General features: G+C 37.3%; 1 protein-coding gene across 1 annotated transcript in view; it reads left to right on the top strand.

Annotated features, from left to right (window-relative positions):
- Window positions 1-25,601, top strand: part of COL21A1 (collagen type XXI alpha 1 chain) — a 216,607-nt gene that overhangs the window by 168,060 nt on the left and 22,946 nt on the right. Inside the window, exons 18-20 of the mRNA XM_004605865.2 lie at window positions 17,814-17,858; window positions 22,569-22,622; window positions 24,564-24,617. Coding sequence (XP_004605922.2) covers window positions 17,814-17,858; window positions 22,569-22,622; window positions 24,564-24,617 — 153 coding nt within the window. The remainder of the gene's footprint in view (window positions 1-17,813; window positions 17,859-22,568; window positions 22,623-24,563; window positions 24,618-25,601) is intronic.

The following is a 25,601-nucleotide window of genomic DNA, read 5'->3' as shown; positions in this document are numbered from 1 at the left end:
GCCTTGTACCTGACCTGTTTGGTCCCTAGCACCACATATGGTCACCCCAGTACACCAGGAGTTATACCTGAGCACAGAGCCATGAGCACAGCTGGGTGAGGCCCAGTCCATCCCCAAGAAAAGTTAAAGAAAAAGTTGTGTACACAAAATGAGTTTAGAGTCAGCATTGAAAAGCATGTATTCTTTTTATTTTAAGTAACTGGAGTGATAGCACAGCGGGTAGGGCATTTGCCTTACACGCAGCTGACCTGGGTTTGATTCCTCCGCCCCTCTCAGAGAGCCCGGCAAGATATCAAGAGTATCTCGCCTCCACCGCAGAGCCTGGCAAGCTCCCCATGGCGTATTCGATATGCCAAAAACAGTAACAACTAGTCTCACAATGGAGACATTACTGGTGCCCGCTCAAGCAAATCGATGAGCAACGGGATGACAGTGACAGTGACAGTGACTATCCTGAAAGAAAAATGAAGACTGAATTTGAGGATCAGGTCACTGGACAAGATAGTAGAACTTAATTATGAAATATTACCCAGAACCTGACATCAAATAGCATCAGTGTTGCTGGGTTTTGAGATTACCAGGGACATTTCTTTCTTTTTCTTTCTATTCTGCCATTTTGGATTGTAGATGTTTTGACTAAGTTTCAGAAGGCTGTTCTTACACTGTATTTGGAAGTAGGCAATACTTTCACAAATTTACAGAAAAGTATGAGATCTCCTGAGGAAGAATCATTCTTCTATATGATGTAAATAACAATCTTGGAATCAAAAAGCTTTAGTTGGGGCCAGAGTGATAGTATCGTGGTAGAGCATTTGCTTTGCATGCAGCTGACCTGGACTCAGTCCCTGGCATTTCATATGGTCCCCTGAGCACCGCCAGGAGTAATTTCTGAGTGCAGAGCCAGGAGTAACCCCTGAGCATCACCAGGTAGGACCCAAAAAACAAAAAAAGAAAAAACACTTTAGTTATTTAGAGATATGGTATAAAGAGTTGAGTGTTTTGAAGATGTTAGGACAGGATGAATGTATTTTCATATGGGATAAATGTGAAAATGTAGGGGACAGAGACTGAACTGTGGTGGGTTGAGACCTGTCACCCAAAGGTATCAAATCCTTAATCCCTGAACCTTGTAAATTGTTCTTTATTTGGAAAAAGTATATTGCATATGCAATCAAATGGTATGTGGAAGGAAAATTGGCTTTTCTCACTTGGCCCTGAATGTCACTACAGACTTCCATGCAAGAGAGAAAAAAAGTTGGTACCAGAATGCAGTTAGAGTAATAGTACATATGCCTTGTATGTGTGAGGTCCTGTGTTCAGTTACTCTGGTGACCCCCAACTACCATCAGGAGCGACCCCTATAATAGAGAGAAGCATAGGAGTAGGTGAGGGGGAGAACTGTGATATGGAAGGAATGCTGGCACCTGCCAGAAGCTGGAGTGCGTAGGATTAGTTTCCTCCTAGTGTCCATAGGGAGAACATAAATTTGTCAAGATTTGGGTTCAGATTTTTGGTCTCTAGAACAGTCCCTGGGCTTCATTTCATTCCCAGCAGCCTGGATCCTTGATAGGAAATTTTTGAGTTTGGTTATTGTAGCAGGCTGGAGCGATAGTACAGCAGTAGGGCGTCTGCCTAGCATGCAGCCGACCCGGGTTTGAGTCCTCCGCCCCTCTTGGAGAGCCCGGCAAGCTACCGAGAGTATCTCGACCACACGGTAGAACCTGGCAAGCTACCCATGGTATATTCGATATGCCAAAAACAGTAACAACAAGTCTCACAATGGAGACGTTATTGGTGCCTGCTTGAGCAAATCGATGAGCAGCGGAATGACAGTGACAGTGACAGTTATAGTAGCATGCATCTCATGATTACAGTATTGTTGACTGAAGGATAGATATATTGATATATCACAACTCACATCACCGAAGTGTGTGAGGGCTCTTTTTTTTGGTCCAGTCTAGCTCTTCATCATTTATGTAATTATGTAAAATACATAGAATATAAATTCTTATCTCAAACTTAGAGACATATATTGAGCAAAACAGTTTGGCTTAAAACAATAAATGGGTTTAAATGACATATTTATTAAAAGTGAAGTCCCCAGTGACCACTACTTTCTATCACAACTATTTTGTTTAACTTTGATGTGTTTTGAAAGTGAATTGGGGAACTGGAGCGTTAGTACGGGCTCAAGGTGCTTGTCTTGCATGCGACTGACCCTGGCTCAGTCACAATACCACCTTGTCCTCGAGCACCAATAGGAGTGACCCCTGAACACAGAGCTGGGGCAGTTTCTAAGCACTTCTGGGTGTGACCCCAAATCCCAAAACCATAAGGCTATTTTGTATACTTGTTTGTATTTTTATTTTTAAAATTATTTTGTTTAGTAACTTTAAGCCAACTTTATCTTCTCTGTATAACTGAAAAGTTAGAGCAATGTAAATACCTAAGACTTACGGACAATGTATAAAATTCATAATTAAAAGATAATATCATGAATATGTATGCACACAGAAGATTCATAATGATATAATGGTTTACTCATATTTTAATAACTGCTTATTCCCTCTGCACCCAGGTTGGTTTTTGATGCCTGTTATGTTCCGTGTTTGTTTGTATTTTACTTTCTCTCCTAAGCATATAATTGTTTTTATAAATCCTCCTAAAAAATTAAGGCCTGGGCTGTCAATGCTTTGCAACATTTCTTTTAAAAAAATAAAAAGATGTTTGACTTTCTGACTAAATTCTCACTTTTGTGCAAAGGAATGAGGAACAATGAAATTGCTTCAAGGCATCCTTGGGTGGTGAAAAGTATATTTTTCTAATGCTCACAAAATAGTTCTGATTTTATCTTGAGCCCTTAGGGGATTGGCAGGGAGACATAGGGGGTTATCTTGGGCAGTTAGCAGACTCCAGGGACAGGATGTTATCCAAAACTGAACCTGATTGAAAAATTGTAACTAGAAACACTGGCTTTTTTTTTAAAGCTCATTCTGCTCTTAGACCAGAATCAGTTAACCAATTGCTCTTGGTCACTGTCACTGTCATCCCATTGCTCATCAATTTGTTCAAGCAGGCACCAGTAACCTCTCACATTGTGAGACTTATTGTTACTGTTTTTGGCGTATCAAATATGCCACAGGGAGCTTGCCAGGTTCCACCGTGGGGGCGCAATACTCTCGGTAGCTTGCCGGGCTCTCCCAGGGGGGCAGAGGAATCGAACATGGGTAGGCTGAGTGAAAGGTGAACACCTTACCGCTGTGCTGGGTAATCCTTTTTTTTTTTTCTTTTTGGGTCACACCTGGTGATGCTCAGGGATTGCTCCTGGCTTTGCACTCAGGAATTACTCATAGCAGTTCTCAGGGGACCATATGAGATGCTGGGAATCGAACCCAGGTCGGCCACATGCAAGGCAAATGCCCTACCCACTGTGCTATCGCTCCAGCCCCATGCTCTGGGTAATTCTTGCTGAACAAACCAGCCGCTATATTGTAGTTTTCACTCCTTTACCATCATTCCTGTTCTTGTTCTGGTGCTTAGTCCCAGGAACACAGTGCAACATTTTTCCTCAGGAATCTGAGCCATTCACTCATGGCTAGTTCTCTCACTAACCAGTCCCGCTGTGCGGGGCCTAGTAACTAATTGAGAAGACTGAAGATGCACTTCTATCTCAATTAAAGATGTGAGACTTTTTTTTCCTTTGAAATCTTTTGCCCTGTTGCTTTTCCAGAAATGGAGACACAGAGATCACTGTTCTGAGGACGTTGGTTTTCAGAGGCTTTGTTGTTCCCTTTTCCTCGTGCCTATCATATTCTTGCTAAACCACAAGTTATGCTTGTCTTTGTGGTGTAATGTTAACAGTGGAGCCTTTCCAAGCTATCGTTTACTTGAGACAAGTAGATATTTTAATTACTTATGTGTGTGTATTTGTGGTGTATGTGCTTATTGATATGTCATCATTAGTGCATAAAGGCCAAATATATGTATAAAATTCTTGAAGCAAGCTAATTAAACTGCTGTGGTGGGAATCAAACCTAGAGCCCCCTTGGGGGCTGGAGCGATAGCACAGCGGGTAGGGCGTTTGCCTTGCACGCGGCCGACCCAAGTTCTAATCCCAGCATCCCATAAGGTCCCCTGAGCACCGCCAGGGGTAATTCCTGAGTGAAGAGCCAGGAGTAACCCCTGTGCATCGCCAGGTGTGACCCAAAAACCAAAAAAAAAAAAAAACACCTAGATCCCCACACATGCAAGGCAGGTGCCCTACTGCTAAGCCATGTGCCTGAGTCAGAGCACCAGCACCATGCTCACTGAATACCTCTGGGTAGAATCCCGGAGGCCCCTGAACACAGCTGGGCCTGAGCACCATTGTACCAAGCACTAAGCTATCCGTTCCCATTGACCTAGTAAGGCTGGGAATGACCCTGAAGCCCCCTGAGTGTTGCTTGACAGACACCAGACGCAGCAAGGTACAACACTGGTATCTTTGTCTAAGACAGTATTTCCTTGGCAACATGAAGAAATTATCTGCAAGAATAAAATATATGAGAAAAAAACAACTAGGCTGCCCTCTCAAGTCACAGTAATGCGTCCATGTTATGGTCCCTCTACGTCTAAGGTGAGCTTTAGAATTTCTTTACTTTGTTGATGTTTAAAACTAAACATTAGCCACAATTGTCAGTATCTTTAGGTTTTCATTTTGAAAACCTGATGTTAAGCAACAGCTTCTTAGATGACTTGAATACAAAGAAAAACCTGACTTTTCTTTTTCTTGTTCTCTTTCTTTCCTTCTTTCTTTCCTTCTTTCTTTCTTTCTTCCTTTCTTTTTTCTGTCTTTCTCTTAGATTGATCAGAAAATAAATCATAAAAGCCAATTTGTGACTGCTTGATGATTTGGACCTATATAAACAAAGAAAATAAAACCCTTTAATACAATATAATAAATGCTTATTCTCATTTACCTAAGTAAATTTTCAGCTCTGGAATGCAATATATTGCACTAAAATTTGTTTTATATTATGGTAATAGTCATGCTTCACCTGTTATTAATAAAACTTTTACAAGAAATTCTGTGTTAATATGTTTTGGAATTTACATGAGATAGTAAGTTTATGTGCATTTTTTCTGCTACCTCTTATATAATCACTGTGGTTTGCAAACTTGTTCATGATGATTTGTTACAGGCACTCAGTATACCAAAACCAATCCCATTACCATTATCACCTTCCCTCCACCATCGTCTCAATTTTCCCAACCAACCCTTCAAGCCTGCCTCCATATTGCTTGCTATCAATAAACTGCTGACAGATTGCTAATTTCCAAAGAAGAAAATTAGTGTTAATTGTTATATCTCACAATGGGAACATTAAATCCTTATATGAGGGATAACTCAGATGTTGTTACAGGTTAAGCCTTCTGTGTTACTGTTTGGATGGTTGAGATTGGTTGCCTTCTACGGTAGATCCCATCCAACCTGGTGTGCAATTACTAGATTATCAATGTTGTAGAATTTGGAGATGTTGCTTCAGGAAATCCAGAATTCTTAATTGAGTGGTACATCTGAAGATAACTTTTTGACTGGAGAGCAGCTTTGAGCTGTGGATATGACTGCCTGGGCTTACAGAAGTACAGTGAGGTGGGGAGAGGTAGCCCATTCTGACTCTGAGAAAGCCTGGAGATTTCAGTCACAAATACCTGAATTTTCAGCTGGTTATTTCCTGGGGGAGGAATTATTTTTCTTCCTAAGGATATTTTTGGAATATAAAAGCTGCCTTGGCTAATTTTTTTATTGTACATTATATTATTTGCTGTCATTTATTATTTAACTTCTCTTAAATATTGAAAAGATAAAGAAATTGTGTTGCAAATTTGGAATTAGACTTTTACTTACCAAATCTCCTGTCCATTCCCCAGAGAGAAATGTGATTCAATGAGATGCTTTCTAATCTTTTCTTTGCATAGAGAAATATATAGAAAAATGCATACATACATTTAAAAAATTAAAAAACAGTGTCCACTGCAACTTTAATTTCTTAATAGTATTCATTCCATACCCTGTCATGGTAGAAAGGAAAATATGTCTTTTTCATTTCATTTCATTCCATTTTATTTATAGTCTGACTGTATTTCCTCACTTTCCCATTAATATTACATTCATTCCTGCATAATAATATAATTATTTTTTGGAAGGGATCTGCTTATGTATTTGAAATTGCTACTTCCAAACATGGCCTATGCTATATTCCTGTTTTTAAGCAGTACCATAAAGTATTTCATCAGGGATGACATTGCAATTGACTCTTGATTGACTTCAATTTAGGTTTACAAAGTTCTAGTCCTATATTCTTTTAATAAACAATTTATAATTTAATATATTTTAAAATAATTTTAGATTTCCTATTTTAAAATATAATTATCCTAACTTACATGACATTATTATATGATGTGGACTTACTGATGTAGAACATTTGTCCTGAAATTAGCCCTACTTAATTATTCTCTGTTTTTGCTGTAATGATTGCTATATTTAGTTTACTAATATTAGCTGGATTCAATTCCTCCATCCCTCTCGGAGAGCCCAGCAAGCTACCAAGAGTATCCCACCCGCACAGCAGAGCCTGGCAAGCTACCTGTGGGGTATTCAATATTCCAAAAACAGTAACAACAAGTCTCACAATGGAAACGTTACTGGTGCCCGCTAGAACAAATCAATGAACAATGGGATGACAGCACTACAGTGCTACTATAATAAAGCATATGCATTTGGATTAATGAATTATACCAAAGTATAGGTTTTTAGTTATTAACACTGACTGGTTTTGGTATAAAGCTTATTATGATTACCTAAATTTTTGTAATGCTTCAGTGTCACTGTCATCCCGTTGCTCATTGATTTGCTCGAGCGGGCATGAGTAATGTCTCCATTGTCAGACTTGTTGTAACTGTTTTTGGAGTATCGAATATGCCATGGGTAGCTTGCCAGGCTCTGCCGTGTGGGCAAGGTACTCTCAGTAGCTTGCCGGCCTCTCCGAGAGGGGCGGAAGAATCGAACCTGGGTCAGCCATGTGCAAGGCAAATGCTGTGCTATCGCTCCAGCCCTTTGTAATGGTTAATTTTTTAAATTTATTTATAATTAGTTTCTAACATTATGGGGCTTATAGGATATATCTCATTACCTGTTTATTATTTAGACTGGGAAGAATTAGTAGAGCATTGTTTGGCACTGAACTTTGTAGTTAGTTGTGTTAGTTCTTTGCCTTTTGTGTCAAACCCAGTGATGCACAGGGGTTACTCTTGGCTTTGCACTCAGGAATTACTCCTGGTGGTGCTCAGGGGACCATATGGGATGCTGGGTATCAAACCCAGGACTGCTGCGTGCAAAGCAAATGCCCTACCACCTGTGCTATTGCTCCAGCCCCAGTTGTGTGAGTTCCTTGGCCTCATGATGTAAATTTAAACAATCTTTACTCTCATTGCCCAAGAGAAGTTTAACATAAACTTGTCTTTGGATATTTATTTTTATTATTACATATTTAAAAATATTTCTGTGGGAGACAAAATAATTACCCCTTTTCTCTCCTGAAAAATAATATTTTAATTCCTAGAGTTTTTAAATATATAAATTTACATGGTAAAGGAAATTTGCCCGATGGGCGCTGACCCCCTTCACAGGGGGGATGCGTGCATTTATCAGATCAAAACCAACCCGGTCAGCCTCCCCTCGGCTCCGGCCGCGGGGCGGGCGCTGGCGGCTTTGGTGACTCTAGATAACCTCGGGCCGATCACACGCCCCCCGTAAGCCCCGCCTGGCACCTTTCCACCGCTTCCGTGGGATCCTGACCAATCTCGACCCTGCAGGTAAATAGGCAATCCCTTGGAGAGCCTGCCTCAGCGCGGAGAAGCCCCCTCCCCGCCCCCTGCCCGCCTCGGCTTGGGGCTTGTCCTGAAGCCCCCGCCTGGCACCTTTCCGCGGCCGCTGGCGGTTCCTGACCAATCCCCACTCCGCTGGTTAGGGGCGTGTCCTCATCTTATGGGGTGTGGCCTCAAAAGTGGGCGTGGCCTCTTTCCGGAGCGGCAGCCGCTAATGCGGCCGCAGTTATTTTTTTTACCATTCCATGCATTGTCCTTTGGCCACAATTGATAGAATTCATTCCTCCAAAGAACTCCCTGATCATCTTAGTTACTATATGTTAATACTCAACTAACCCAGCCTATCCTAACTTCACGAAAACTGTCAATGAACACATCAACTTGCACACAAAAGTCCTTTGTCAAAGGAGCATAGCCCCAAATCTTCAGTTGAGGTTCCTCCCAAGCTAACGAGAGCTCCAGATAGTAAAGCCCATAACAACATGAAGAAACAGAGAAAATCCCCACCACCAGGAGAGAGCCAAGAAAATATCTCACTAACCTCAGCAGCAACCTCCCAGGTAAAGGAAATTTGCATATGTGATTAAGGTTACTGACTTTGAGATGGGAATACTAACCTGAGATGGGAAAAACTAGGTGAGTCCAATCTAATAATGAATAATCAAAAGCAGAAGATGGATGAGAATTGGGTTAAGATTGGACTGACCAATCTGACAGATCATTGCTGGCTTTGAAGATAGAGGAAGGGGGTTCTTAAAACTTTAGCTGCTGGGAATAACCCTTGGTTACAACCAACAAGAAAACTAGCCCTTAAGTCTACAAATGCAGGGAGCTGAATTCTGCCAGTAACCTGAACGAACAGGAAATGGATACTTGAAATTCCAGAAAGGAGAGTGACCTAAGAAACTGCTTGAATTTAGCCTTTGAGAAATTTAATGGACTTCTGAGCTACAGAATTGTAAGATAATAAATTGTGTTTGTTTAAAGCCACTTAAGTGTGATAGTTTTTCATGGAACAATAGAAAATTAACTTAATAATCTTCAACTTTTTTGCTGTAGTGAATATTTTGCTTTCATAGCTTTATTATTTTCAATTGGAAAAATAGAAATTTAAATTATAAACTTAAAAATTAGACTGTTATATAAGAACAGTGGGTTAGATATAATATTTATTTAAATGGCTATAAAGAAGACAGGGATGTTAACAAAATATATATGATTTTCAAGTACTTGATTATTTTGACTATTTCTGTTAACAAGGCGAAAACTTCATATCTTCATAAACCAGTCCACCTTTGATTTAGTATTTAAAAATATTTAATAACTTCTTTCCTGACGTTTTTGCAATTTTACATAGTTTTTGGGAAATGGTAGCTTCTACTCCTCTGCTGAGACAGCTACAAAGGACTAAAAATAAGCATTTGTCAGTTTTCTTCTCATTACAGTTAATTGAATTATCCAGTGACATTCTGTCCCCAGTGTATGACCTGCACTCTTCAATTATTCAGAGGATCAGCATTTATTTATAAGACATAGCTGGTTTTATTTTGGTACTTTTCATGTCACATGAAGATCTTTGTTGTTTCTCATGTGTGCACACAAACATATAATTTTTTTGGATTTGGGGGTTTAGAATCCATGATAAAACATTGCCCAGACTCTCCAGCTCTTGCCCTTCCTCCTCTGTGTTTATATGTGTGCCACCGAGGGCAGGGAGTAGGGTGGGGGTGAAGGGATAAGCAGTGCTTAGGGGCCCTAAACCTCTGTGGTTCTTGTCAAGCCAGGCAGTACAATGTGAGGGCCTCATGATGCCCGGTTGCTAAGGTTCCCTGGGACCCGGGACCACACCTACTAGAGCTTGCAGGGTCCCTAGGGCTGCCTGTGGAAAATTTTCTAGAGACCACGTATCTTGGGGTTTGAACTGGGGTCTGTCGTGTGCAGGGCAAGGGCGTTAATCCCTGTACTCTCTCTTTAGTCCCAGGTATGTTATTTTAATTTGCAGAAAACCTGGGTGGGTTGTTTTTTTCTTTTTGCCGTTGTTCTTTTTCCTTTTTTCTGAAAAGTGATATGTTTACAATCATTACGTTGTTTATACATCTTGGCTTTTAGGTGTGGAAAAGAAAATGCCAGAGTCATGAAAGAGTTGTAAAAGACCCTTCGTCTCTTCTTTCCTATGCTGTCCTTTGTCTCTTTCTACAACTTCTTATGTAAAACTGGTGACATATTCTGTGGCATTTAAAGTTGACTAGCCAAAAAGTATCTGCTAAAGCATTTCTTATTGAAGTCTTTCATCTCTGGCTTTGTCCTATGTGGGTTCTGGTTTATAAACAGGGGAGAATTAATACGTCCAATAAGTCTTAGGTTTTTCTTCCCTTCCCTCACTCCGAAAGGAAAAGGGAGTCATAAAGCTTTATTAAAGAGAATTATAAAATGGGTAATTTATTTTTTAGGGTATATTCTAAGTATGTGTGTTGGTTTATTTTTGGTCTGAGCAGCTATAACTTTGAAAAGCTTATAGTTCCCATGTCACATAGTAATGTTTTGTATCTCATTCATTATGATCTGTCGGTGTAGAATTTTTTAACAAGAAAAAAGTTTAGAAAACGTTACAGGGTTATTGACAAATGTATCTGAAGCTTTTTGATTGTATGTTTTGAAAATATGCTGATAAAGAATACTTAGAATGTTTGAAAGCAAGGTCATTATGGTAGTTTTCCCTTTTTTTAAGCCGTAAGTCCCTTCATCCCTATAGCATCTCTCTAGCCTAAGATTTTTTACTTTTATAATGTGTCCATGGACTGGAGCGATAGCACAGCGGGTAGGGCATCTGCCTTGCACCCGACCAACCTGGGTTCGATTCCTCCGTCCTTACTGGAGAGCCCCGCAAGCTACCAAGAGTATCCTGCCCACACAGCAGAGCCTGGCAAGCTCCCCATGGCATATTCGATATGCCAAAAACAGTAACAACATGTCTCACAATGGAGACGTTACTGGTGCCCACTCGAGCAAATCAATGAGCAACCGGTTTACTTGTTATCTTCAGTCATCCAGAAATGTTTAAGGTATGATAGGTGGTAAGAGCAGCTTATTAGTGCCCTCTAGTGGGAAGTCTTACATTGCCTGTTGTTTTAGCAAACGGGATAAAGAAAAGGGACAAACAAGGAAACTTGATGATAGGGAGAGAAATGCCCCCACAATCAAAAAAAAAAAAAAGGAGTACAGGAGTCTCCAAATGGAAGAGAACACACATTATGAGGCATAGGAGAAACTAATGCAATCTCATTCACAATTTTCAAAGGCCAAACATGGCTGTGAAGACAGTCTGGAAAATGCCTTTACTCCTGCCCTCATTCCTTCCCTCGCACTGGGGTTGTTAGGCACTTTCGAGTGAAAATGGTAAAATGTGCCAATTATGTGAGTAGGTTTTATTATTATCCTGAATATAAAATGGAGATTTTTGAGATTCCAGACTTGAACTGTGTAGACTAATCAGCCCCTCAACAACTCTGCATTAATAAACATTATCATCTTTGTAACAAATAAGAATGATACAGTGGCAATGTACAGCAGGTAGGGGTCTTGCCGTGCAGGTGACTTACCCAAGTTCAATCTCCGGTATCAAAGGCATCACATATGGTCCCCAGAGCCTTGCCAGGAGTGATCCCTGAGTGCAGAATCTAGAACCTGATTCTAGGACCTCAGGTGTAAAATCTGAGCATAGCCAGGTGTCCCCCCACACACATACCAAAAAAAAAAAAAACAATAAATAAAAACAAAATATGTTTCTAACATTTTGATAGATGTTGATAATTTTCTCTCAGAATGTGCAAAGGTCAAAGATATGAATTTTAAAATACCACTAATGGTTTATATCTAGATTTTAGTACATGGAAAATGTTGCATTGCTTAAAGCAAACATGGTCCAAGATGCTCTAATTTCAGGGGAAGGTATATGTGTACCCAGTGCATGTGGAGATGTATAATATGATACTTTGTCTTTCTAAAGAATGTCTCATGAACACTTTCCTTAATTATAAAGTTGTCTTTAGAAAACTGGGGACAAACCCTTTATTCCAAATTATGTAGTTCTATTCTTAATGACTTTTGTTGTTGTTGTTACGCAGCAATGGTTTAAATGGTTACAGAGAAATTTCTAGAATAGTTTTTCATGTCAACATTTCTCACCACATTACGCAGAATTTTCCAGTTGACTATCTTCTCTTCCTCAAATCCAAACTGAAATCTCCGAAATAGAGGAAATATGTCCACTTTCGCTTACAAAGTACAGATACTTATTTCTGTATTCCCTTCATGCATTTTTAATGTTGCCTGAACTTGAAACCACACAGTCAGAAAATAAAACATAAGATAGTTTGCCTAGAAGAACATTTGCTGTATGAAGTAATTGTTACTAAATACTTTTGGATCAACAAAGTGGTAAAATCAAAATGACTCTGCATGATATTTCTACTAAAGGAATTTCAGCAAAGTTTAGTTAATCTCATTAAATATATTAGGAGTTCAGGAAAATATTATCTATGATATTTTTTGTGGGTTTTTTTTTGTGGGGGGCAGGTGGCACACCCAGCAGTGCTCAAGGCTTACTCCTGGCTCTGTACTCAAGCATCATTACTTATAGGGCTTGAGGCAGTATGTGCAATGTCTGGGATCAAACCCCGGTCAGCCATGTTCAAGGCAAGCATTTTACCTGCTGTATTATCTTTCTGGCCCCAACTAGGACAAAGTTTTAAACTAATACTACACTGAATGATTTAAGGATTTCTGTCTAACCTTTCTCTTAATGGTATTTTATTTTCCATGTTTCCCTGGTGTAGCATTGTTGTCCTGTTGTTTATCAATTTACTCGAGCAGGCACCAGTAACATTTCCATTGTGAGACTTGTTACTGTTTTTGGCATATCGAATACGCCACAGGTAGCTTGCCAGGCTCTGCCGTGCGGGCAGGATACTCTTGGTAGCTTGCTGGGCTGTCCAAGAGGGACGGGGGAATCGAACCTGGGTGGGTCGGCCGCATGCAAGGCAAATTCCCTACCCGCTGTGATATCGCTCTAGTCCCTGCTGTATTATATTAGTTTTGCCAAGAATTAGTTTAATAAACCAGTTTGGAATTTTGTCTTTTATACATTGTTATTAAAATTTTCCCTTGATGTGTATAAAACAAGTACTTAATAATTCTTAATGCAATTAGACATTGAAGATATTTTGCTTTTTGTTTACACCTAGAAGATACATTTTAATGTTTTTATTTTTATAAGACAATAGGCAATAGTATAAACCTTTTTTTATGATCTGGACTCCTTCCAAAATACTCTTGCTATTTCATGTGTAAATATTTGTGGCTATGATTTAATATCAATCAAATTGTTATAATTTTAGTATAGACCAATCTAAGTGTTACAATCAGATAAGTAGGTGTCAAGTCAGATCCAGGTTGTGAATTATGGGGGCACACAGGGGTCCTGGGAGAACAGGGTGCTATTATGGGACCCCTGATCATAATTACTAAGGGTAAAGTTTTAGCTAGACTGGAGCGATAGCACAGTGCGTCCGGTATTTGCCTTGCACGTGGCTGACTCGGGTTCAATTCCTCCATCCCTCTTGGAGAACCTGGCAAGCTATTGAGAGTATCCCACCCACACGGCAGAGCCTGGCAAGCTACCTGTGGTCAATTCAATATGCCAAAAACAGTTACAACAAGTCTCACAATGGAGACGTTACTGGTGCCTGCTCCAGCAAATCGATGAACAATGGGACGACAGTGCTAAAGTTTTAGCCTTGATGATAGGCTTCCAAAATAGAACTAGTCAGGATATTTATAATTCCTACTCTCAACATCAAAGTTTATTTGTTTTTGTTTTGGGACCATGCCTGACAACATTCAGGGATTACTCCTGGCTCTGCATTCAAAAATCAATCCTGGAGGTATTTATGGGACCATGTGGAATGCCGGGGTTAAACTCTGGTCTTCCATGTGCAAGGCAAGTGCTCTACCCGCTGTACTATCTCTCTAGTCCCATAACATCAAAGATTTAGTAGAGCAGAGGGAACTACACTAAAGATCAAAATTTAAGTAATAGCACAATTCTGTGCAGCCATAAGCTCAGCTTCTCAGATTTGACAATATCATAGGATTCTTGGATCATGTCATCTTAAGATTCTGGAGACCAGGGATACTGCATTTAGAAGCTGCACTGATTTCCTGGTAGGACCGTGCATTGGATAAGTTTTATAGACAGATTCTATTTAAATTCAGAACTTAATGTAAACTTTGTGTGAGTTTTGTTTATTTGTACTCATTTGAATGGAAGGAAGTTAAAGGTGGTTTTACATTAAGTTATGGCCTGTTGTACCCAAAGTCTTTATTTTGAGCACTTCTGATTTTGTTTGATTAAAAATTTGTTTTAGATGGAAACAATTTGCATCACCATTTCCCTCATACTCATTACTCAATTTTTGCTTTATGTTTCAGTGTAGTTCTAGGGTACCCTGTGCTCATGTTTTATAATGTTGCTTTAAGCTTTTATATTATTTTATAGTTAATTTGCTTATAAAACCTTGTTCTCAATGAGGCCAGGAATCCTGTTCTTGATCAGCATTGTTCACTTACAACTCTTGTACTCTGCCAACAGTGTAGTGTTGTGGAAAAATGAATTCAACATAACAGAATGAAACTGAATTCCAATTTATGAATCAGGTTTGAAATTTGAAACTAGAACTTATATGAGTTTTTTTCTTGCACTATAATTGTGGCTAACACATCGATCTAACACATATTGAACTGACATACTAATAAAGATATGAAAATAAAAATGACAGCTTCTTCCTATAATTGAAGATTCTTGATCTCATAGTTGGCATCCCTACCTCCAACCCTGATTTAATGATAAACAGTTATGTTTGGAGCTTTAGCTAATGCAGAGGTCTTTAAAAAAATACTGATTTTCAAATTCCTTATCTTTTAATTTCTCTTTATTGCAGAATCTATATACTATATATAAGAAAGGTTATTAATTTAATTCAAGTGTTCTAGGGAAGGAGTTAAGAGAAATTAATAAGAAATTAAAGTGTATCACTATCCTACTGCTTGTTTTAAATGCTAAACAATTGCCATGGTAAGTGTATTGAATGCTTACCAGTAAAACTATTTTGCCAAGTATATATAAAATAATATTCTCAAAATTAGAATTAGCGTCAATAACCAGTGAATCTTTTTTTGTTTGTTTTGGGCTGCATCTGGCAGTGCTCAGGGTTTACTCCTGGCTTTAAATTTAAGTATTACTCTGGTGAGCTTGAGGAAACATATGGGGTGCCTAGGATGGAACCCTGGTCATCCACGTGCAAGCCAAGTGACCTAACTGTTATCCTATCTCTCTGGTCCAATAACCAGTGAATCTTATTAAAGTATTTGTATTACTATGAAAAGTCATATGAAAGAGTTCTTCTTCTTTATTTTTATATCTCTCTACCAATTAATATAATATTAGTTATTATTTGGACAATTTTTTGCCATATTTACACAGTCATTGGATTCTTCATGTTTCAGGGTAGTTCAGAGAAAACTATTTAATTTCATTAGTTTTAAATGAATGTTGTTACACTGTTACGGCCTTTTTGACTGTTGTTCTGAGTCTAAACTTGTATCATTTGGTATTACAAATATTACATTATGTATTACAAATAATCTAAGGATATGTTAAAATGAAAAATCTTTATCTCTTAGACTAATGAGTTAAGACTAATCTTCTCATAGCCTCTATTTTAGTTCCTTGATTTAAAACTCTAAATATTGTAATAGTTTATATAGTAATATCATAATTTTTCTCTTATCAAAAATACGCTGTTGTAGTAGTAGAATTAAACATTTTGGGATTTTTTGGGGGGGTGGATGACTCTCATACTCTGCAGTGCTCAGGGTTTACTTCTAGCTCTGTGCTCAGAAATTACTCCTGGCAGGCTTGGGGGACTATATACAGGTGCCAGGAATCAAACCTGAGTCAGCCACATGCAAGGCAAGTACACTACCTACTATAAAAAACCTGTAGAAGAATTAGTTTCTTTTTTTCTTTTTCATAAAGTTGTTCATAATAATTTATTAAATTTAATATTTCACCACCAATCCCACCACCTTCACACCTTCACACCACCATATTTTACATGTTTTTACCCTGACCCTCAAACCCTAGTCCCCGAAGCAGGACCTAGATAATTTATTTTGTATTGCTTGTTATGAATGATCCGCTTGAAATGATCCTAAAGGTTTCCTCCTTAAAGGAAAGTGTGTGAAGATTGTTGTGTTTCACCCTGGAGCCATTTAGTCCTTGTATAAGAGATTGTTAATGTGTTGTTAAAGGTTGAGCCTTGTGTACTTATATATATTTTTTTCTCTCCGAGATTGGTTGCCTTCTACTTTACACCCCATCAAATGTGGTGTGCTACTCTTGGTACATCAGTGGTGTGGAGTATGAGATGATCCAGGAATTAGAAAATTTTTAAAATGGTCATACAACTGTATCACTGTATCACTTTCATCCCTTTGTTCATCGATTTACTTGAGCAGGCACCAGAGAAGTCTCCATTCATCCCAGACCTGAGATTTTTCAGTCTCTCCTTACTCGTTTTTTTCCCAACGATTGGAGGCTCTTTTCAGGGTCAGGGGAATGAGACTGGTATTGTTACTGTATTTGGCACATCGAATGCCACAGGGAGCTTGCCAGGCTCATCCATGTGGGCAGAATACTCTCGGTAGTTAATTTAACATTTTTTTAACTGGATGGTGACTTTGAGGTCTGGAGGCCACTCTGCTGTGTGTCATTCTGTGTTGCTCTCTTCCAAGATATTTATTTGTGAGTCTCCAGATCATGGCTGTTAGTTAGCTTATATGGTGCCAAAGGCAGTTTGTGGGATGACTGCCAGGCTACAGGAAGACAGAGAGATGGGGGAGGTCACCCATTTCCAACTCTGTGCGAGTCTGGAGATTTCAGTCACAAGTGCCACATACCTGGGTGTTTCAGCAGATTCACTCATGGATGAGGATCATCTGGGCCTGTGGAAATAGGTGATGAGAATGGTGGCAATTAAGTTCCGGAGGTTTTCAGCTCCTGGGGCTATGTTGGGTCCGAGAACGGGAGGGAATTCACATGTCCCCCTCTGGGATGCCCCGGATATGACAACCTGGTGCTGGGTCTGGAGGCATCTCTGTGGTGTGTCACAAGAATTAAAGTTTAATATGGATGTGTGTGTGTGTGTATATATATATATATATATATATGTACATATATATATATATTATTTGGGGGGCTTAAAGGAAAGTGTGTGAAGATTGTTGGGGGGGCACACCCAGTAGTGCTTAGGGGTTGTTCCTGGCTCTGCACACAGGAATTACTCCTGGCAGTCTAGGGGACCATGTGGGATGCCAGGGATTGAACCTAGGTTGATGCATACAAGGCAAATACCCTACGTGCTATACTATCACTCTAGCCCTTGAATATATCATTGTATCACTGTATCACTGTCATCCCGTTGTTCATCAATTTGCTCAAACAGGCACCAGTAACAAAAACAGTAACAAGTTCATTGTGAGACTTGTTACTGTTTTTGGCATACTGAATACTCAAATACACCACAAGTAGCTTGCCAGGCTCTGCCGTGCGGGCGAGATACTCTTGGTAGCTGCCAGGCTCTCCGAGAGGGGCAGAGGAATCGAACCCGGGTCGGCCATGTGTAAGGCAAATACCCTACCACTATGCTATCGCTCCAGTCCTCGGGCCCCAGAAAAGGTGTTGGTTGATATAGACAGCAAGACGCTGGCCATGGAAACCCCTGAATGTATAATTGGAAAAAATTTATCATTCATAATTTAAAACTCCAATTATGATTGTTCTTTACACAGTTTACAAACCTTTTAATTAAAATTTTATTTATTTTTAGGGGATTCCAGGGTTTCCAGGAAACCAAGGATTAATGGGACAAAAGGTAAGTATTAATAAAAATTGGAAGATTTGAATCTATGTGTTCATTAAAGGGCATAATTGTAATCTAGATCTTCATATAGCATAAAATTTTACAATATTCACAGCCATTAATTGTCCGAATACAAAGTAAGTTCAAAAGTGATAGATCAGTGGTTAAGGTGTTTGTTTTGCATGAGGACAAGACAAATTCAATCCTACGTACCATATGTGACCCCCAAGCACTGTCATGAGTGATCCCTGAGCACAGCTGAGAATGCCTCCTAAACAAGCAAAATAACCCTATCATTTGGATCTTAAATTATTTTTAGTTTTTATTGTTATAGAGATAGTACTAGTTTGTATTTATAATTATGATTTATCTCTTTTAAAAAATTGTAGTTTTGGTAACATGGTTGCAATAGTGTTCATAGGCACACTCATGGTGTACAAAATGGTTGCCACTGTCTTACTATCACTTCTAGTTTGCTTTTCTCTCCCCTTCTCCACTCTTCTGCCACTGCTTGGTAATCTCAGTTCTGTATTTAAAGTCCGAGGGATATACTGTCCATTCCCTTGCTTTGTTTCTTTATAGACCACAAACAAATGGAATTATCTGATGCTTGTTCTTCCTCTAATTTTGCTTAACAAAACAATCCCCCTCTAGCTCTATCTGAGATATAGCAAAAGGCAAGATGTTTTTCTTTCCTTAGAGTTGAGGATTTGTTGTTGTTAAGTTCAATATCCTATTTTTTTTCAGTTACAAAGTTGCTCATGGTTGGATTTCAGTCATACAGTGTTCCAACAGAGTTGAGGAGTACTTGATTGTGTATATATACAACAAATTCTTTAACCACTCAACTGTCTTTAGATACTTGTGTTGTTTCCTTATCTTGGCTATTGTAAATAACATCACAGTGAACATAGATAAGCCTATATCCTTCCATGGAGGCTACAGACAGCAGTCCCTTCAGTGAGTGAGTGGGGGTTCCTTTTCTCTACATCTCCACCAACACTGGCTGTTTCTAATCTACTTTTATGTAGGCCATTCCAACTGATATGATATGATATGATATGATATGATATGATATGATATGATATGATAATCACTGTTGGTTTGATTTGCATTCCCTGCATAATAAGTGATGAACACTTTTTCACTTGCCTATTGGCTATCCAAATATTGTATTTAAGGAGGTGTCTGTCTTCTCTCTCTCTTCCTATTTTTCTGATGGGCTGTTAAATTTTTGGTTGAAATGTGTGAGTGCCTTAATGTATATCTTGAATACTATCCCTTTATTGGATGTATGAAGTATAAATATGTTCTGCTACTCAGTAGGAAGTCGTTTAATGTTATTTCTCATTTCTTTTGACATACAACTTTGATTTAATCTCACTTATTTTTTCCTCTGTTTTCTTTGTCATTAAGAATTGATTCATTGCAGACATCTGAGACCAATTTCTTGAAGGGTTTTAGGCTTGTTTATCTCCATGTTTTCTATGGCTAGCATCAGGTTATTTAATCTATTTTGAATTAATGTTTTTTTCTGATATAAGAATTTATTTTTATTTTTTCCAAAGTGGCTGTTCAGTTGTCCTGTATCATATGTTAATGAGATGCTCTTTACTCCTTTTGTGCCCTCTAAGACCTGGTTAGGATAAAAAAAAAATTGGCCTAAATATGATGTTAGCCGAAAATCACGTATGATGGTCTTCATTTCTTGAAATGGTTTCTCTATTCCTATTTTTTTTTGAGAGTTGTAATCATGGGAACCATGAGTGGGTGATGAATCAGATCAAAAGCTTCTCCATGTCTCCTGATTTGATATGGCTTTTGGGTGCTTCTTCTGGTAATAATTGGTTAACTTGGCTGGTCATTCTATACTAGGGCCCCCAAATATGATGCTGCTCAGATCCTAAGGTGCTAAAGCCAACTGCAGTCATTCTAGAGGTGTTTAGGGGCCACAGGGCTACCCACACAAATGTTTGGGAACCTCCAGGCTTGTGCCTGACAGTGCTTGGGATCTGTGCATCCTAACTGCTGCTCTATTTCTCAGCCAAGACCATATAATTTTCATCTTTCTGTCTGTTGATATAATGACTCCCAGTAATTTTTTTTCTATATATTGAACCATTCTTGAGTCCCTTAAATAAATCCCACCTATTGTGATCAGATTATTCATCGGATATGCTGATGAATTTGGGTTGCTAAGAGCCTGTTGAGGATCAATGATCATCAGGGATATTGTCCTGCAGTATTCTCTTTTCTTAGAAATATTACTCTTTGTTCTTGGTATTAGGGTATTGTTGATTTCATAAAAATTTTTGGGAAGAATTCCTCTCTCTTCAGTATTCCAGAGGAGCTGAAGGAGGAGTATAGGTTCCTTGATAGTTTGGTAAAACTCATTAGTTGACCCTCTGAACAAAAACTATTGTTTGGTATAAGCACTTTGATAATTATTTCAATTCTTTTACTCGTAATTGATCTATTCCGGTTTTCTGCTTCTTGATTCAGTTTTAGGAGGTTACATGATTCTAAAATTGCATCCATTTCATGTAGGTTTTCCAAGTTAGTGTTGTCAAGTTGTTCATGGTAACCTTTAATTATATTTTTATATTTTGTATTTTTTAAGTTTGTTGTAATTTCTCCTGTATCACCAATGGTTTAATTAATTAGGATCCTCTTTATTTTATTCCTCATGAGTCTAGCAAGGGATTTGTCTATCTTGTTTAGTATTTTTAGAAAACAATTGCAGGTTTTACTGAGTCTTTGTAATTTTCCTTATTTCTCTATTATTTACTTGAGCTATTATTTTGTTATTTACTGTTTTCTACTAGTTTGAGTTTCATATTTTTCATTCTCTAGTTTTTCAAGTTTTATAGTTAAATTATTTAAACTTTTTCACATTTCCCAATGTAAGCCTGTATATACTGCTATTAACTTCCATCTTAGTACTATTTTCTCTTATATCCAGAATTTGTGTCTTCACATTTGTTTTGAGGAACACATAATGTTTTGAGGAACATTAAAATTTCCTCTCTTATTTTCTTTTTGTCCTACTGTTCAACAGTAAGTTGGGTAGCCTCCAATTGTTTGAGATTTTCCCAGCATTTCTTTTATGATTGATTCCTACCTAAGTGGGCTTGTGTTCTGAGACAAGACTTGAAAATATTCCTATTTCATTGACTTTGTATTGCGACCCAACATATGGTCTACTGTGAGATAATATCCTGTGTGCAGAGAAGAAGAATATATATTCTGCTTTTTTTTTGGAGAGGAGAGCCTTAAACATTGCTGTTAGACCTGATTCTTCAAATTCTTCATTTGGGACTCTTGCTCTTGTATTGATTTTCTGTCTAGATAATCTATCAAGGGATGAGAGGATGAGAGTAGAGTGTTAAAATCACAAATCATCCATCACTTTTGTGGTTCCATTGATTTTTCTCCTTAATTCTATTAGCAATTGCTTTGACAACTTGGCTTTCTCAAATGAAGACACAGCTCTGTGTGTGTGTGTGTAATTCAAACCGTTTTAAATATATATATACATATATAAAGAGTAGTTCAATATTGAATCTATGGATCTCTCAATTGGTCCCTTAATCAATATATCATGTCCATCCCTATCTCTTAATATTTTCTTTAAAATGAACACAATTTGCACTGGTACATGTTTAGGTTTACCCTATATGACTTTTTCAATCATTCACTCTGAGGCTGTTTTATGGCAGTTCAAATGAATTTCTTGTAAGCGGCAGAAGCTTGGGTTCTGTTTTCTAATACATCCAGCCACTCTGTGCCTTTAGTAGGGGAGTTGAATCCACTGAAATTTAGAAATATTATTGTCACTAAAGTATCCATTATGTTTTTTTTCTATGAGGATTTTAGTGTGTTTGAAGTTTGACATCATTCCTTTGTTTTTTCCTTATTTTGATATTGATCTTTTATATATTGGTCAGCCCCTAGTTAACTCCTCTTGCTACTTTGTTTTTAGCTTACTACTGACATTCTGAGCTTTCAGCTAGAGTTTTCCTGCTCTTTATAGAAGATTATTTACTTATCTCTGTAAAGGTGATTTGGAGGCAGTTGTTATTTGTCTATAAATATATTCATCATTCACTCAAACTCAAATTGGAGGTACTTTCTTGGTTTGGAATTCTTTTTCATTCAGAAAACTTTGAAATTATTTTGACTTTCCTTCCTGCTTGTAAAATTTCATTAAAGAAATCCAGAATTCAGCTAATGTTGAAAGAACAGCAAATATCCCAAGTGGCATACTAATGAAAGTACTTATAAATCATTGTCATTAACTTTTATCACTATTGTAACCATGGTAGCTAAACTAAAAATTTTTTAATTAAAATAAATAGCCCTGCAAGAAAACACTTGACAGTAATTTCATGGACATTCATCCCAGGTCTTTGGGATATAAAGTATTAAGTACAAAAGGTAAGGCACTTGTCTTGCATGTGGCTGACCCGAGTTCAATCCCTGGTACCACATATGGTCCCCTTAGCACTGCTAGGAGTGATCTCTGAGCACAACTGGAGAAGCCCTGGGCGCAGCCTAATGTGGCCCTAAAAAAATTATCAAAAATGTCTCAGAGTAAGGGTAAGAGATAAGATAAATTAGGAAAATTGGTATTGGGTTTTCACTGGTAAGACTTTGGTAGAAAATTACTTGAAATGAGTTATTAAATTTACTATTTTATATTTTATCCCTATTTGATTTTAGGGAGAAACTGGATCTCCAGGACCACAAGGAAAAAAGGGAGCTCCAGGGATACCTGTATGTTAATGTCATTATTAAAAAGGTGTTTGAAATATTGTTACTATATATCAGGAGCTCTTACTCCTGAAATATTATTACTCCTGAAATATTGCTACTATACTCCTGAAATATTGTTACTACATATCAGGAGTTCTAGAGGAGATCCAGTAATGAAAGTTCACTGAAGCTGTTTGTTTATATGAAAAGACTATGTTACAAGCATTTAATTAAAAAATCAATTTTTTCACATGCTGAAACTATTGATCATCTAATAAACAAGAATGCTTACTCTAGATAAATCAAAAAACAAATATTCTAGCAATTCAAAAAAAACACTAAGTACTACAAAAAATATAAAGTACAATTATTTTTCTTTTCAATTGTAAATATACTAATTAGAGAGATCACATAAAATAGAGAATAGCTCAGTAGTAGACACTTGACTTGCATATATGAGATCTTGGATTCAATCCCTGGAATCTCTTTCTCCTTCTCTCTGTCTTCCCTCTCTTTCTCTCTATCTCTCTCACACATACACAAAGCAGATAAAACAATTAGTGAAAGCTAATTCCGAAAGATTTGGGTGTGGAAAGGGACATATGAATTGATACTAAAAATGATGAAAATCTCATACTTTGTGTAAAATTTCAAAACAAATATCTAAGCTTATTCTTATAAGTGTTGTTGTGACTCATGCTGCCTATAATAGTCTTTTTATTAACAGATCACTTACCTCTGCAAAAACTTCATTTATAATGTGAACTTTTAAAAAAAAGTAATTTACTTAGTGCTTAGTGAACACTGGTGAATTTTGTATGTCAATATAAGTAGGAAAAATATTGTTGATTAAATGTAACTTCAGTTCTTATGTAGGTTTAAAACATATTCTTTTTTTAAAATTAAATATTCTTCCTTTATTTCCACCATCACTATCAGGCTGTTTATTAAAATATTAAATCTACAAATTTTAACTAGTGTCTGCGCTGGCCTCCAGATAATGAAGGTATTAAATGGAAGTTTGAGAATACCTAATTACATCTTATATTTTATATAACATACTGCAAATTAATAGATTTTATACTTGCACTGTATCATGAATTGACAACAAAGCATGGTAGCTATGACAGGAAACTTTTGGTATGGCTAAATTGATATTTTTGTCTGATGATATTAATTGAATATTGTTTTACACTTTTTTTGAATGGTTAAGAGAAAGTCTATTACATATTTGAATGTGTATATGTATGTGTGTGTATATGTTTGTGTGAATATGCCAATACATACATTTTTATATGTAAAATGGTGTTTAAATTAGAATATAGATGAAATCTAGTTCTGTCATAGGAATAGTCATATATTTTATGAACTGTGGCTAGTTAAAAATACCACTGTTTTGCTGCAGTGGTATTTTGAATTACACAGAGGTTATCATTATATTCAGATATTTATTGCATTGTTATTATTTCAAAATATACAGAAAATTTACAGTTTTAATATTGATTATGAGAACATGTATGAAGTAAATGTGTTAGTCATCAAGACCAAAAGAAAAAATATATTTTCTCTGGGGCCACAGAGATAATACACAGGTTAAGGCATCTTTCTTGCACAAGGTCTGTCCTGGTTTGACCACTAAATCACATATGGTCCCCAGCTTACAACCAGGAGTGATCCTTGAGCACAGATATGTGTGACCCATCCTCATACCCCAAATTAAGAAACTTTTATTTGCATTTGTATTTTTTTATTCTCATGTAATTTTTCCTATTTCTAAATTATTTAGTATCAATATTACAAGTGTTCTGTTAGTTTTCATGTTAGCATGTGTAGGATGAAAGTATATGAGGAATGTCTAAATTATTTCCAGTGTATTAATCTAAAAATATAACTTAGAAGTGTATTTAATATTTTTAATATTCCTCTCTAAGTTACACTTGAAATTTCCATTTATCTATGTAGGGTTTGATGGGAAATGATGGTTTGCCAGGCCATCCAGGGGCACCAGGATCCAAGGTAAACAGGGAGATTTATTAAAGAATATTATATTATATATCATGAATGTTTATATATGCCAGTAAAATTTTAATCTGCCTTAATTTTATTTGGAATATGTTTTAATTCCCTGAGCAATGACTTTTAAGAACAAAATCTTATGCAAAATCTAGTATCATTAAAGCTGATTTAATCTGGTAAGCATCTAGAATTTCTTGCTACTTGGCCTCCTTCATCATTAGTAACACAGAAGACTGTGGAATACAAGCAGATCTCTGGAGTTTAGTGCCAGATGTGAACTATTTGGAGTATTAGTTATGACTAAGCAAAATTTTAAGACAATTTCCTGTCATTTTCTTGGAATTTTTATTTAGTAGAATGAGATGAAATTTTTTCTTCATAAAATATCCTATTTATTTGACATTTTTATTCCTTTGGACTGAGATTTTTAAGGGCAAGGAAAGCTTTTAAAATGGATTTAGGGTATTAGATTATTCTTAAGGTAGAATTAGAATTTCTTCAACACAATGAATACAAAAACATTTCTTCAAAACTATTCTTATACTGCAATTCTTTCAGCACCATTTCCAGGTGTATAAGAACTCTGTATGCAGAAATATATTTTTCTTCATTTATCAGATTTGGTAAATCAAGCCCATTAAGATTAATATTTGGGATATTATCCTGAATTATTTAGAGAGTAGATTCAAGGACAACTTACTCAAAAGGAATTGATGGTAAAGGCTGTTTTGGAGGATTAAGCTTTTAACTATTGTCCCAGAGTAAATAGATGCTGGCATGCAAAATGAATAGATGAGTAGAGGACATAATTTATCCTTCTTACTCTTTTTAATTGTATTTAGAAAAAGAGATAGGACAGTGTGTCTCGTTATCTCAATGGCTAGGGCAGAGCAGTTGTGCCTTAGACCAGTCATAGATCTTTTTGGATTCTTGGCATATTATAACTCCTCCCAACAGAAAGCAGGCAGAGAGTTGGCATGAAAC

This window comes from Sorex araneus, chromosome 4 (assembly GCF_027595985.1).
Source record: "Sorex araneus isolate mSorAra2 chromosome 4, mSorAra2.pri, whole genome shotgun sequence".
Classification (NCBI taxonomy): Eukaryota; Metazoa; Chordata; class Mammalia; order Eulipotyphla; family Soricidae; genus Sorex; species Sorex araneus.
The sequence above is the reverse complement of the archived record's forward strand: the minus strand, read 5'-3'. Positions and strand labels throughout refer to the sequence as shown.